Genomic DNA, 13196 nt, shown 5'->3' on the forward strand with positions numbered 1-13196 from the left:
GGGTAATACTTACGCCTGCGACGTAGTAAGTTGATCGGTTTAAGCCCTGGTAAGATCCTTTGCAAAATTATACTTTCGATATATATTCACCTGTGGGGGGGGGGGGGGGGGAGATTATATTTAGGACAATCCTCCATATAAAAATACGAAAAATAAAAATACTTACTGGTTGCTAATATCAATAAGATGAATAGAGAAGAATCAATCAGAGGAGAGATATATATCCTTTCTTCTACTTCAGAACGAATTGACAATCCTTTCCTTTATCCGCTTCTTTGGCAAGCTTGTTCCCCTTCGTCAGCTCTCAAAAACATTTAAAGGTTATTTCGGATACTTGCAAATACCATGATTCTATTACCGAAATCCTTTTTCGCAATTTTGCTAGCCTCGAGCTTTCTCTTTAATAGAGCTCAAGCAATAAGAGAACTTCTCGGCTATATAACCGTTACCCCAGTAAGTTTTACTTGATTTATATAATATGAGCCTATACTAATTACGCGGATTATAGGAAGAAGCCATGAATATCAATTCTTTCCGCACTCTATCTGGATTCGGTCTGCAAAAACAAGGTATGATAGGAGAAGGTATTTACTTTAGTAAGTTAATTTATATTTTTAAATCTTCACTTATTACGCTAAGCTAATAATATATGTAGGACTAGAAATTGAAGCTTGGGGTTGGGACGAGGTGGGACCCAGATGGTATTGTGTTGCCGATGCCCATAGGGGTAAGATGGACAAGGTGGAAAAAGTCTATATCCCAGAACTTTGGCCAAAGCCGATTGAGAATGGTGTGTATTTGATGACCGCATTATGGAACCGAGGCGAAGACGCTATCAGGGAGTTTATCCTCAATTTATTTGATAGAAGGAAAAACCCCGACAAAGTAATACGCTTCTCAAGGATCCCAAATTTCGGTTGGGATATGCAGATGCTCATTCCAACTTATTACCTGCAAAATGAAGAGTTGGGTATAAAGAGTACATGCTTTGAAACAAGGGAAGCCCTAAAAGATTATTCGAACAAGCCTGCTGATTGGAGCAGATGGATTAGTACTGAAAATCCTGGGGACTTGGACATTAATACTCAGGATCTACCCGAGCATCCTTGAAACATGCTTTAGCTTTGTATTATAACTGGAAGGGAGTGGCGAGTTATTAAAACCAATCTACTACCTACTGTACTATTATCTGCTGCAAGTACAAGTGCATAATGCAGAATGCAAAGTGCGAAGTGCACAATACCCAAGCCGCACCATAACACTAAAGGCTTCAGATTTTTGAGTTCCAGAGGTATTTACAATCATTTGGCTGGTTTGATTATACAATCATCCGAATTTAGGCAACGGCATGCGCCAACTCAATTGCTCTAGAGCTGGAGATCGTAGCTTTCTTTGCATTGCTTTAGGCTTTTTCTCTCGTCAACAACATGTCGCTTCTCTTCTGAACGAGAGGCCCATCCAACCAACGAACACGACATAATGATTTAGGCTTGGTTCGTTAAGGGCGAGTTGTATATTCAGGGCGTGATGTATAATGCTCAAGTCATGCCCTGACAACCCCCTTCTTCAACAGCAGGTTTCCATACAGCCGTGTCTCACTAGTCGACACAACGCAGAACGCCTTGCTGGCCTGTTCGTAGAACTTCATCCTCTCAAGTTTCTTCAGCTCAAAGTTCCCACCCTCGTGCTTCTACACCGCAACCTCAAAGTCAACATGTTTCTCCCATGACTTTTAGAAAGGCAAACAAACACAAGCACGTTGCTTACGAGCATTGACTCTCTGAACTCCTTATAAACAGGCAGATCGGCAGAAGGGTCGCCCACCACCTCCATACACCAAGCCGCCTCGTCGACGAAATCATCGAGAGGCATCAGAGACAGGATCGCGTTGGCGGCATCGGTGACCGAGGCTCCGGCGAGACGGATGACGGGGGGACCTGTTGAGGCTGCCGGGAAGTTTGCGTCTACAATTGCGATCGTGTTGCCGTGGCCCATTGCTCGAAGCGCTTGGAGAAGCTCCGGGGTCAGGAGAGGGTCAATTCCTTTGAGCATTGTGTGACTATCGATGCTGCTGTTTGTGTCTGGGATAAGTGGTGGTAGGTAGGAATATGTCTGGATAGCACGATAATAGTGAGAAGCCGGCCACGATGTTCTGAATGTGGATTGAATTTGCGAGGTTGCGAGCCGTGAGAAATATGAAGTTTTGAAACAGTCACGTTTGTAGGAGTCGAGTCTGGTTTCAAGTATCAGAAGTAATACTAGGAACGAGCTTTGGAAACCTGAAGCGGCTAGCTAGAGGTCAGCAAATTTGAATCTGGCTTTCCTTCATAGTCAGTCTAGATATCTACCACAGTTCAATTCGGCTCGGGCAACATCGGTTAAAAGGACTTATTAAGTGAGGAGGTCCAAGCGGCTGAGTCGCGTCTCCCACAAGTGTTGACGCGTCTCCCGAAAACATCTTCGATCAGAACCCGAATGTCTGAACTTCACACTCAAAATAGCAATGGCAGACCCCCAAGTGGAAGACGATATCGCTCTCGAGGCTCCCGCAGCTAAAGTATTTATCGCACCGTCGATCAACTCCGACCTCCTCTTCGCCGGCGCATCATATACCCATTTCTCCCCGGTGCCTCCCTCCCTCCTCCCAACACCCGACCCAGCTCACCTCACCGACTCCTCCAAAGCAGACCCCGGGCCCGCCTGCGCTCTCGGCGTCGACGAAGCCGGCCGGGGCCCTGTCCTCGGCCCTATGGTCTACGGGCTCTTCTACCTCCCTATCCCGCTTTCCGACCCTTTACTGAGGGATACACACCACTTCGACGACAGCAAGGTGCTGACCCCCACCGTCCGCTCCAATCTCATGGAGAAGCTATGCAGCCCCGACACAGATCTACACTCGCAGTGCGGATGGGCGGTTGAAGTCATGTCCGCGCGAGACATCGGCGCGAATATGATGAAGCCGGCCGCGACCTATAACCTCAATGCCCAGGCCATGGACGCTACGATTATGCTGATCAAGGGGGTTTACGAGCGAGGTGTGAATGTGAAGGAGATTTTTATTGATACGATTGGGAACCCAGAGACGTATCAGCGGAAACTGCAGAGGATATTCCCGACGGCTAAGGTCACGGTTGCGAAGAAGGCGGATAGTCTCTACCCCTGTGTGAGCGCTGCCAGTGTGTGCGCCAAAGTGACGAGAGATGCCGCGATGGAAGTGTTGTATGATAGTTACCTTTCCAAGACGTCAGACGGAGAAGAGGATGTGGAAATGGAGGGGACGAAGATGGCGAAAGCTGCGGAGGAGAGCTCCTGGGGCTCTGGGTACCCGAGTGATGCGAGGTGTACGTCGTGGTTGAAGAGAAGCATGGACCCTGTCTTTGGGTGGGGACCGGAATGCCGGTTCAGTTGGGGAACAGCGAAGGATATGCTGGATGTCAAAGGGGCGGCTGCCAAGGTTGAGTGGCCGGTCGAGGAGGATGACGAGACGAGCCGGTTGACAGATTACTTCTCAGCCGGGAAAGATAAGGAGGTCGATGAACTGGGAAGCTGGTTTGGGAGGCCTGTCGGCAGTGAGGTTTTCTGATTAGAGTTGGTCCTACATGCTTTCATGAATAAGGCGTCTAGGGAGTTGGACAATAAGGTCCAATAACTGTCGAGAAGAGGAATTGCTCATGAATTATCGAACACTGGAACATCGTCCAATGGTAAATGCAATCCTTGGCATTGAAAGCCGACTTGTTGGTCTAGGATATGACCATCAAGACCTGGAGAACAAGCGAATCTCCCTCTGCAACCTTGCTTGGCCTTACATCTGCTCCTGCTAGTAGTTGCTAGCAGGACGTTCGAGGGCGCACCATGAGTCTTGACGAGACGAAACGAGGTTCGCATGTATATCTCCATGTGCTCTGGAAAACGGGGCTTTCAACAACCCACAGCATGGGGGGAGGAGAGCGAGTTCCCCTTTGGCTTTTGCTTTCCTCCACCGGGATGGCTGGCTACTATTTGGAACTCTGCTCACCGCTTATCAGTCAGTAGCGTATCTTGGAGGGTTACACTCAGGAGATTCCGCGTTGAGAAACAATGCTCGATGTTTACGTCGGACAGTAGGGCCTCTTCCCCGGCGTAGCATGTCGTAAGCGAACCAGCAATCCCCAAGTCGTGTCAAGCCTGGCCACTAGGTACTTCTCAATCGACTTTCGTAAATGACAAATCAGAAAGCTTCTTGTAGAGAGTTGTTGATTTTATGATAAAGCATTCGGGGTACTTTGCACGGCACAGTAAAAAACGTTTGTACCGGAGCCATCATTACCGCGGATTTTAGACAGACCCCCGAGAGTAACATACAGATATCACCGTAGTACTTGAGTACACTCACCGCGAATGCCTTTGTAAAGTACACGCTAGGCTAAGCTCTAATCTTCCCTCAATCTACATACATAATCATACCCAGAACAGCCGTGACAGTCAAACTAGATGTCATCGTCTTCGTCTTCGTCCTCGGCAGTTTTCTTTTTGCCCCTACTATCCAGAGTATTCAAGCTAACCGAGTCATCGTCCCTGCCTTTCATAGCCAGGGCCTGGCGTCCCGCATCCGAGCTCTCCAGAAAGTCCCGTAGCTTCTCTTTGCCGATTTCGACGGCTTGCGATGACGCGGCGTTAGCCATACGGAGAATAGGCCCCCAGAGGTTCAGGGTGTATGTTACATAGGCAGCAACGCCGAGAAGGATCAAGAAGATGAAGTAGACGGGGTTGCGGAGCACTAAGTTAGGTTAGTACCAGAAATTGAGCTTTGGGGAATAGGGTGGCTGACCAGCAACAACCTCGTTCCACCCTAGTGCTAAGAGCAGGCCATAGAAATAGAGTGGAACTTGAGCAACTCCGCCGATAGCACTACGCTTTGCTTCAACGTAGACACCATCGGCTGTCTTCTTGAATCTTACGACGAGGTCTTGACGTTTGGCCTCGCTCAAAATCGTCATTTCTTCCTCGAGACTCTTGCCCTCTTCCTCGTCTACTCCGCCGATCGGAGTGAGGTCTTCCTCATCCTTTGGATCGACACTTGCTGGCGCATTTCCGATCCAGTCTGGGAGTTCAGGGGATCCATAGGTCTCAGCAAGTCTGAACCGAGAAAGAAGAGGTATGAGGGTAAGAGTTGACTCTTTTGCTTTCGTGTAAATCCCCTCGATATCATCAGTTGGCCTCCAAATTCTTGGTACGCCAGCTTCATCATAGCGGAATTTGTCCTCAAAGTTCTCGCGAAGCTTGAGAAGAATATTGCCTTCCATAACCTCTTCGTCAATCCTCGCGCGCAGGACCCCCCAACTTTTGCGTCTCAGTCGCCATAAGCCGACTTCAATCTCGTCCTGGTCGGCGTCGAAGCTTTTGGCTCGTTCAATGAAACGTGTTTCGGCTTCCTTGACGGCTGCCACGAAGAGATTCCATATTCGATCCCACAGGTCTTTTTCTGTTGCGGGTTTCTCGCCTATTTCAGGCGCTCCACTTCGACCACGACCTGATCCCAACTTGTTGAACTCCAGTCCTACCGAATCACCCAATCTGGACCGGACCCATCTCTCAACTCTGGTAGCAAGGCGGCGCATTTCCTCTTTTCGTAATTGGGAGCTGACTTCGTTCAACTCCTGCTCGAACAGCCCATATTGTGGCTTGAAATTGGTCCAGGAAACGCCTTCTATGGCAAGACTACGAGCTTCAGTTTCGAAATGCCCAAGGGCAACTTGTTTCTCGCGCTCGACGATCTCGGCAAACTCATAAGATGCCCCTTTCTTTTGGCCAGCCTTGACCGCTGCTGACACAGCATCGCTAAAAGAGGCAACACCTTCTTTGTGTGCTGCAGTGAGTTGTCCGTGGTACAGAGCCTTCAACCGGGTATCAATTTTTCCCTCCAGCTCCACCCGCTTCCTTGCGTATACTCCTTTGTGATATCTGCTAGCTTCAACTTCGAAGGCCTTGATACCCTTGAGACGCGCCTCGGATCCGGATGCGCCCAACGCCTCGAGTACGGTAGGCTTTCCAAGTCTGACCGCGTCGGATTGCTTTTCTTCGAGTGGCTGTATGGCAACATCGAAGGCTTCCAGGACCTCCCGGGAAATTTCGTCGCATCGAAATTGCGCTAAGAGCTCCTGTTGTGTAGGCAAGTCAAGGTCCTTGTTGCAAGAGATCTGATCCCAAACTCCTTGCGCATATACAGAATATCCATCGGCAGGAATTCTGCGGTGGTACTCAGGCAGGAATATGCCACCCTCGAGTTCGTGGGCGGCGTCAAAACCGTGTTCCTTCGTCGTTCGGTGGCCAGCTCTGAATCTCGATCCAAGTCTTTCTACCTCTGTCAGAAACTTTTCTGGTTGTAAGATCTTGTGCGGTAATGCGGCGAAACCGAAATCAAAATAGTCTTCTATCCGGGAATTCTCCAGACCCTTTGGTTTCGAAAGAGTGGTCCATATATTTGTTAAATCAGCGATGAGGGTGTTGCGGAGGTTCGCAAGGGGAGTGGCTCCGATATGATCGCGAATGACGAAGAATAGGAGCGACCGAGGGTTAGACCTAAGATATGTTAGAAGCTTGTCGCCAATCTGGAGATCACATGCGTGCATACTGCTTATCGTTCAAAAACAACTGCAAGTTGACTTCGAAGACTGTCTTTAGCAATCCCATGTTGGCACCTTGGTACAGTCCGACCTGATGCTCCCAGATATTGACGATCAGAACCTCACTGGTGGCCAGGGCGAATAGTGCGCTCTTTCTTTCGAAATCCTGGTCCTCTCCTCGCTCACGACCATCGGTACCTTCCACATCCATCACCAAAATGTTGTCTGCCATCTTTTGTGAATCCGAAACTTGCGCCTGATCGCGTTTGTTCTTTGACATCCATATTCCTTTGGTAGTCTGCCGGCGCTCCGTCTCAGACATCACCCCAAAGTCAGTTCCGAATAAGTGGTTGAGCAGGGTCGATTTCCCGGTGGACTGCGAGCCAAAGACGGATATGAGGTGGTAGTTGAAGCCGGATTGTGCAATCTTGGTGAGTTGGAGGTAGTGGTTAAGATGCGGACTAAAGAGTTGTTAGTGATATGAGAGGCAGACTGGCAGCAAGCCGCATACTTGAACTCTTTCTCCCCATCGATGACCTGAATGCCTTGTTCGTACTGCTCCTTGGTCGGCGCATCGCCAACTCCCGCAAAGTGTCCATTCATGGTCATGATTGAAGGTGCAGTTGGGAATCTCGAAGCTGCAGATGGCCTACTCGCACCGTGTCCGTTCGTCTGAGCCGCCATACCGAGGAGCGGACTCTTAGCGAGCAGGTGGTAAGTAGTACAGTGGAAACCTGCTTACAGTTGTTAGGCTGCTTGTGGACGGTGGACGGTGGACGGTGGACGTTGGGGGGGGGGTGCAGGAAGTGTGCAAGAGGAGAGTTCTGTACAACTAGGTATATTTCCCTTGTTCGATGACCTCGATGGGGCGGGATCGGATGAGGCTAGTACGTCAGGACTAGAGCTCTCCGGATAAACATTCAACCGACCGGAGCCCCTTTTCATTTTACTACTACGTACGAAGCATTGTTTACAGAGTATCATGCACTCTGCAAACTTATCTCTGCTCTCTGCCAACTTTCTAATTCTCTATACAGTCCAGGTCGAATTGCTGCTTGCCAGATCGTGGAATCCTGGGGTAGACAGGACATTGATTGCCAATCTCCATTGATATTTATTGGGTTTTTTTTACCAGCATCTTTCAGATCCAGTGACCTCTGCTGAAGAGCCCAAGCCTTTGGATAGTCTACCAAGCACTGACACACTGGCAAGCCAGGAAGCTTACTACTACATGTGACTCTACTTACTTATGAGTACTCGCTGTCAATATAGAGTGAGTATACCTATAATCGTACCCTTGGTCAGATGCAATTCAGGGGCAAGGGTTGCGGTTCCTGGCTCTCTTCAGCGATACAGTCAATTTTCAGCAATACGGTCAACTTTTTGGCTCTTTTGACTGCAACATATTTCTGATGTACTTTCTAACAAAGAGATCGATAATCATATATGATATAGTTATTCAGTATTAGAACTAATTCAGGAAAAAACTGAGAAGTAATGGGGTTTCGACACGCAATTATGTTTGAACTTCGTCGGCGCGCATCAAATACTCTTCTATTATAAGAACAAATGAATAAATTACTGGCTATATTTGATTACATATGACCTTCTAGAAAATCGAAATCGCTAGCTTCCATTTCCTTTGTTTTTCTTTTTTCTTATAGCTCAAAAAAATAAGAAGTGGATTAATTACTATGGATTCAAAATGTTTGCTATTGTTTGCTATGGTTTTAGAGATGCGCGAATCGCCGATTAACAGCCGAAACGCCTTCGATTTTTCTTTATACTATTATTTAATATATCACAGCTTGTACTGATCTTTTAATTATTGATATAAATTAATGAGAAAATGTACTTACGCAAGCTTGCTTTTTGTGAACACGATGATGCTTTGCTCAAGCCTCCTTCTATAATCTATAATTTTCGGCCTTCGAATCTCGCATTAAACTAAAGAAGGACGAATTTGATGGCAATTATATTCGATTTGATATAAGGATTGGATATCTTGAAGCAATAGTTCTAGCGACTTTATTTTCCTGTATTGGTACCAAGTTGAATTATGGTGTCGCTGATCAATAAGAAAATGCGCCAAAAAATTGACCGTAATCGCCGGTTACCTTGACCACAGCCAGATCGGCACCACCAAACCGGGACAATTTCATCAAAACACTTATTAAACTAAAACCATTAACAGAAACATAATGAAGATTTTTCTACATGCTCAGAAAATATTCCTATACAAATCTGTATCGTAAATATAAATATATACATATGTTCATTGCAAGTCGAAACATTGCCATTGTAGTATAAAGTGTAGCGAAAAACCGTCCCGAATAATCAAATATTACTTGTCCGCTTTAAATATCTCAATAACCATGACTCCAATTAAAAAACATACCATATGTGGATAAGAGAGAATTGAATATATTATATTACAAAAGGTAATATTCATTGAATGATAGTTGGTGGTAAAGAAAGTGTATTTGTAAAGGAAGTCCGATTCTCGTGTTCTTCGGCTTGGACACGCTACGCTTAGATAGCGGACGGACTTGTAAAATTAAAATAAAACAAGTACTTATACTCCGTGGTTGGTGTTGCTTTAGTCAAATATTACTTCACTAAACACGATGCATCTTTTGATACCAAAACAATTAGGACATGATCGGTGGTTGATTTTCTATCGATTTTATAGGGGTAAAAGTACGGAGGTACAGCGGTTATCGTTTGGTTCCCTGTTTAGCGAGCAGCCCAGATTAAACCTGAACGGGCAAGAAGTTCTATCAATACGGATTAGACGGATTTCGGAGCTGAGTTACGTAACTTTGTTAACAACTGTGTTATCTCCACTTTTCGTTAACTCGTTCAAATCGCGCGAAGGGATTTCGGCGACCGAGTTATCGTACTGAGTTATCTTAATCAAATACTTGTATAGCGTAGACCACCTTGGCGTACGCTTGATGGCTAGGATCTTATGAACTTGACATCACGAATGTCCTTCGTTTATACTATCGTCGTGTTTGTTAAGGTCGAAGCGTTTGCGAACATAATAAATAGGAGGTCTGTGTCGAGGATTTCTTAGCCGTTCGGCAATGATCTTACGAGCCTGGACATGGTGATTTTAGAAGTGCTTGCGAATAGCTCGAGCAGAACGGCGACGGCGGTAATCATAATATAATAATAACAAAATCGCGCCACAGCCAATGCGATCGATGCCTATTGAATGAAGAATATACTTCGGAGATACTTAATATTGCTGGCGAAATACGTAGTACCACAGTTGCACAACAGATCAGGGATCAGGGCATTAGATTGACCTCGAACCAAGGCCAGAATAAGCCGAATAGAGTATCCAAAGGTTGAGATAACACTGCCTTTAGTGCTAAAGAAGTTCAAAGGCCGATGATCGTTATTCTAACACCGTCCACTTTGCTAAGAATCTTGGCCGTGGCGCTGACTCTATATTTAGATTAAGAGAGGATACTAGCTCAGCTCTGAAATCTGTCTGTTGGCCCTTGGGTCTGTTTGTAGGACCAGCCGATTTCGTAGAGGAGTCGTACATCTTTGCGTTGGTCTCGTTTGAGGTCGGGGGCTTTCGTATGCTTCGTTGCTACTTGCTGCGTACTACGTAGCTCTATTGCTTGTTGAGTTTGCCGCATTGCTTAACTCCCGCTCGGTTAAGAAAGACGCTTTTAAGGACCCTTGCCTGCGTCAGAGGCTGGGACCCAAAGATAACCGTTGTACCCCCGTCGGGTGTCCCGGTTTGGTGGTGCCGACCTGACCTACCGGTACAGCAGCCAGGTCGGGATTTTTCACAATAATACTCAAGGCAAGCGACTAATTGTCGCTGAAAATTGACCGTATTGCTGAAGAGTAAGTACAGTACTAGGAACCGCAACTCTTGCCTCTGACTTGTAGTCCGACCCGGGGTACGATTATACTACGTATATAGTACGTACTTACCACGGAGCTACAGTACATACCTATCGGTATCCCCATGTCGAAAAATTATCTCACACATCGAGTCAAGTTACGCCGAGCCAACCATTCAGCGTGATGTAATCTATTTACTCGGTGCATCTTGCACTTATCGTTATCTTCCCCCGCACTCGAGTCAGGCGTTGCTTATCTCGTCACCTCCGTTCCAACGGCGAGGCCGGCCGAAGTACACACACATATATATATATACTACGTATATTAATACATATACATGTTCTTATATAGTTGTACGTGATTCGAGGGTTCCTGGCTCTGGTTTGCATCTCTAGCAACATCGCAGTATCCAATATCGAAAGGACAGAGTCAGTCGACGACAGCACCATGCCTGGTTCAATTGCTATTAGCGATGGTGCGACCGCCCATGCCGATACGGCGCTGGAGAATATGGGATACAAGTCGGAACTTCCTAGATCTCTGTCTATGATGTCTATTCTCGGACTGTGAGTCCCCCGTCCCGTGATCATGGCATCTCGCGTGTGCATCCTTCCTGACCATATCGACTTATTAGTTCTTTTGCTATCATGGCTGTCCCATTCGTATGTGTTCGAATTCCTCATCTCCCATACCTTTCAACTCGGGGCTTTTCAAAACCCCCGGATTGGATGTCGAGGCAATATCTTGGGCCTCGACATAGCATAGACATAGGCATAGACATAGACATGGCTCGGTTGTTGGAACTGACAAAACACAGGGTCTCTCCACAACCATGGCGATTTCCTTGACTGATGGTCAGTCAGTCACTGTGCTATACGGATGGATCTTTGTTTCTATCATTTCACTGAGTATCGCCGCCTCTCTGGCCGAGATCTGTGCCGTGTATCCAACATCGGGGGGTGTATATTACTGGTCTGCTATGTTGTCCACCAAGGCCTACGCACCCTTGGTCTCCTGGACTACGGGATGGTTCACGCTGGTAGGCAACTGGACAGTCACACTGAGTATTAACTTTTCCGGCGCTCAATTGATTCTATCTGCCATTACAATCTTCAATCCAGATTTCATCGCCACTCAATGGCAAGTGGTCCTAACCTTCTGGGCCGTTATGTCCGTTGTCTTTCTCGTCAATGTCTTCCTCGCCAAGTACCTTGACTTGATAAACAAGATCTGCATATACTGGACTTCTGCTTCGGTCATCATCATCATCGTTACTATATTGGTCATGGCAGATGAGCGAAGAAGCGCTGAATTCGTCTTTACTCACTTCGATGCTTCGGCTAGTGGTTGGCCGTCTGGGTGGGCTTGGTTCGTTGGTCTTCTTCAAGCTGCTTGTGAGTAGTCTTATATCAGGACCAGCAAACGTTTGCTAATGGTTGTTCATATAGATACTCTTACTGGTTCGTATCCCAAGGAGACCATCATGTGAGATTCATGCTGACTCGAGGTAGGATACGGCATGGTTGCCTCGATGTGCGAAGAAGTCCAAAATCCAGGACGGGAAGTTCCAAAAGCAATTGGTAAGCTCTTCCCGACCACCTCCCTCTTTCGGTTCCCAACAGCATGGCGTGGCTCATTCCAACCTGACAGTCATGCTGACTCTGCGCCCACAGTCCTCTCCGTAGCAGCCGCTGGTTTCACGGGTGTGATCTACCTGATCCCCATCCTCTTCGTCCTTCCAGACGTCTCTCTTCTCCTCAGCGCCGCAAACGGCCAACCCATCGGCCTAATCTTCAAGATCGCCACCGGCTCCGCGGGCGGTGGTTTCGCCCTGCTCTTCCTCATCCTCGGTATCCTTTTCTTTGCCGGTGTGGGCTCCTTGACAGCCGCATCCCGCTGCACCTACGCTTTTGCCCGCGACGGCGCCATCCCCTTCTCCTCCCTGTGGAAGCGCGTGGACAAGCGCTTCAACATCCCACTCCTTGGGCTCGTGCTTTCGACAGTCGTAGACTGCATCCTCGGCTGCATCTACTTCGGATCCACGTCCGCCTTCAACGCCTTTACCGGCGTAGCCACCATCTGTTTGTCCGTGTCCTACGGCATTCCCATCCTAGTCTCCCTCCTCCGCGGCCGTCGTGCAGTCCGGCACTCGACGTTCTCTCTTGGAAAATTCGGCTTCTTCATCAATGCCGCGACCATCTGCTGGATAGCCCTCGCCATTGTACTGTTCTGCATGCCCACGGCGATTCCGGTCACGGGCACGAGCATGAATTATGCGAGTGTGGTGTTCACGGGCTTCGCGATGATTAGCGTAGCGTGGTACATTATCAGTGGACGTAGGAATTTCACGGGGCCTCCCGTGCCGGAGGATATCGTGCCCGTGCATAAAGGGCAGGTTATTGGTGGTATCGGGAAGACGCTGACAAGAGATGGGGATGAGGGGGCGACGCATAGCGGGAGCGACGGGGAAAAGGGCTCGGTGGACAAGATTCAGATGTGACCTTGGCTTTCGGGAGGAAAAGAGGCCACTGAACGATCGTCGTACGTACTTTAATTATCAAGTTTTGCTGTGTTGAGACTGAGGCCGGGACGATAGTGTAGAACTAATCAATAGACTTAATCTCAACAGTGCAGCCCACGGAACTACTACGTACGCTGTAGTAGGTACGGTAGGTAGTACTTTCCCTGGTATACATGCAGCAGGGCAGGGATTCCATTCCC

The 13196-nt window shown here is 47.7% G+C and overlaps 5 protein-coding genes across 5 annotated transcripts; 3 read left to right on the top strand and 2 right to left on the bottom strand.

Annotated features, from left to right (window-relative positions):
- Positions 1-345: 345 nt before the first annotated feature.
- On the top strand, positions 346-1110 carry L3040_006613 (uncharacterized protein; the record flags this gene model as incomplete). The annotated part of the gene is made up of 3 exons (XM_007292186.2): positions 346-453; positions 509-596; positions 656-1110. The coding sequence occupies 3 exons, from the start codon at positions 346-348 to the stop codon at positions 1108-1110; spliced, it is 651 nt and encodes a 216-aa protein (XP_007292248.2).
- Positions 1111-1543: 433 nt separating this feature from the next.
- Positions 1544-2052, bottom strand: L3040_006614 (uncharacterized protein; the record flags this gene model as incomplete). The annotated part of the gene is made up of 2 exons (XM_007292187.1): positions 1544-1690; positions 1768-2052. The coding sequence occupies 2 exons, from the start codon at positions 2050-2052 to the stop codon at positions 1544-1546; spliced, it is 432 nt and encodes a 143-aa protein (XP_007292249.1).
- A 451-nt stretch (positions 2053-2503) lies between these two features.
- L3040_006615 (uncharacterized protein) lies at positions 2504-3583 on the top strand (the record flags this gene model as incomplete). Its single annotated transcript, XM_007292188.1, has 1 exon — positions 2504-3583. One exon carries the CDS (start codon positions 2504-2506, stop codon positions 3581-3583), a length of 1080 nt encoding a protein of 359 aa, XP_007292250.1.
- An 886-nt stretch (positions 3584-4469) lies between these two features.
- Positions 4470-7289, bottom strand: L3040_006616 (uncharacterized protein; the record flags this gene model as incomplete). Its single annotated transcript, XM_007292189.1, has 4 exons — positions 4470-4759; positions 4811-6561; positions 6614-7066; positions 7117-7289. The coding sequence occupies 4 exons, from the start codon at positions 7287-7289 to the stop codon at positions 4470-4472; spliced, it is 2667 nt and encodes an 888-aa protein (XP_007292251.1).
- Positions 7290-10922: 3633 nt separating this feature from the next.
- On the top strand, positions 10923-12975 carry L3040_006617 (uncharacterized protein; the record flags this gene model as incomplete). Its single annotated transcript, XM_007292190.1, has 6 exons — positions 10923-11041; positions 11110-11137; positions 11293-11869; positions 11924-11935; positions 11987-12055; positions 12149-12975. 6 exons carry the CDS (start codon positions 10923-10925, stop codon positions 12973-12975), a joined length of 1632 nt encoding a protein of 543 aa, XP_007292252.1.
- Between the last annotated feature and the right edge of the window lie 221 nt (positions 12976-13196).

Source organism: Drepanopeziza brunnea, assembly GCF_022702325.1.
Source record: "Drepanopeziza brunnea f. sp. 'multigermtubi' strain 214-2 chromosome Unknown ctg11, whole genome shotgun sequence".
NCBI classification, from domain to species: domain Eukaryota; kingdom Fungi; phylum Ascomycota; class Leotiomycetes; order Helotiales; family Drepanopezizaceae; genus Drepanopeziza; species Drepanopeziza brunnea.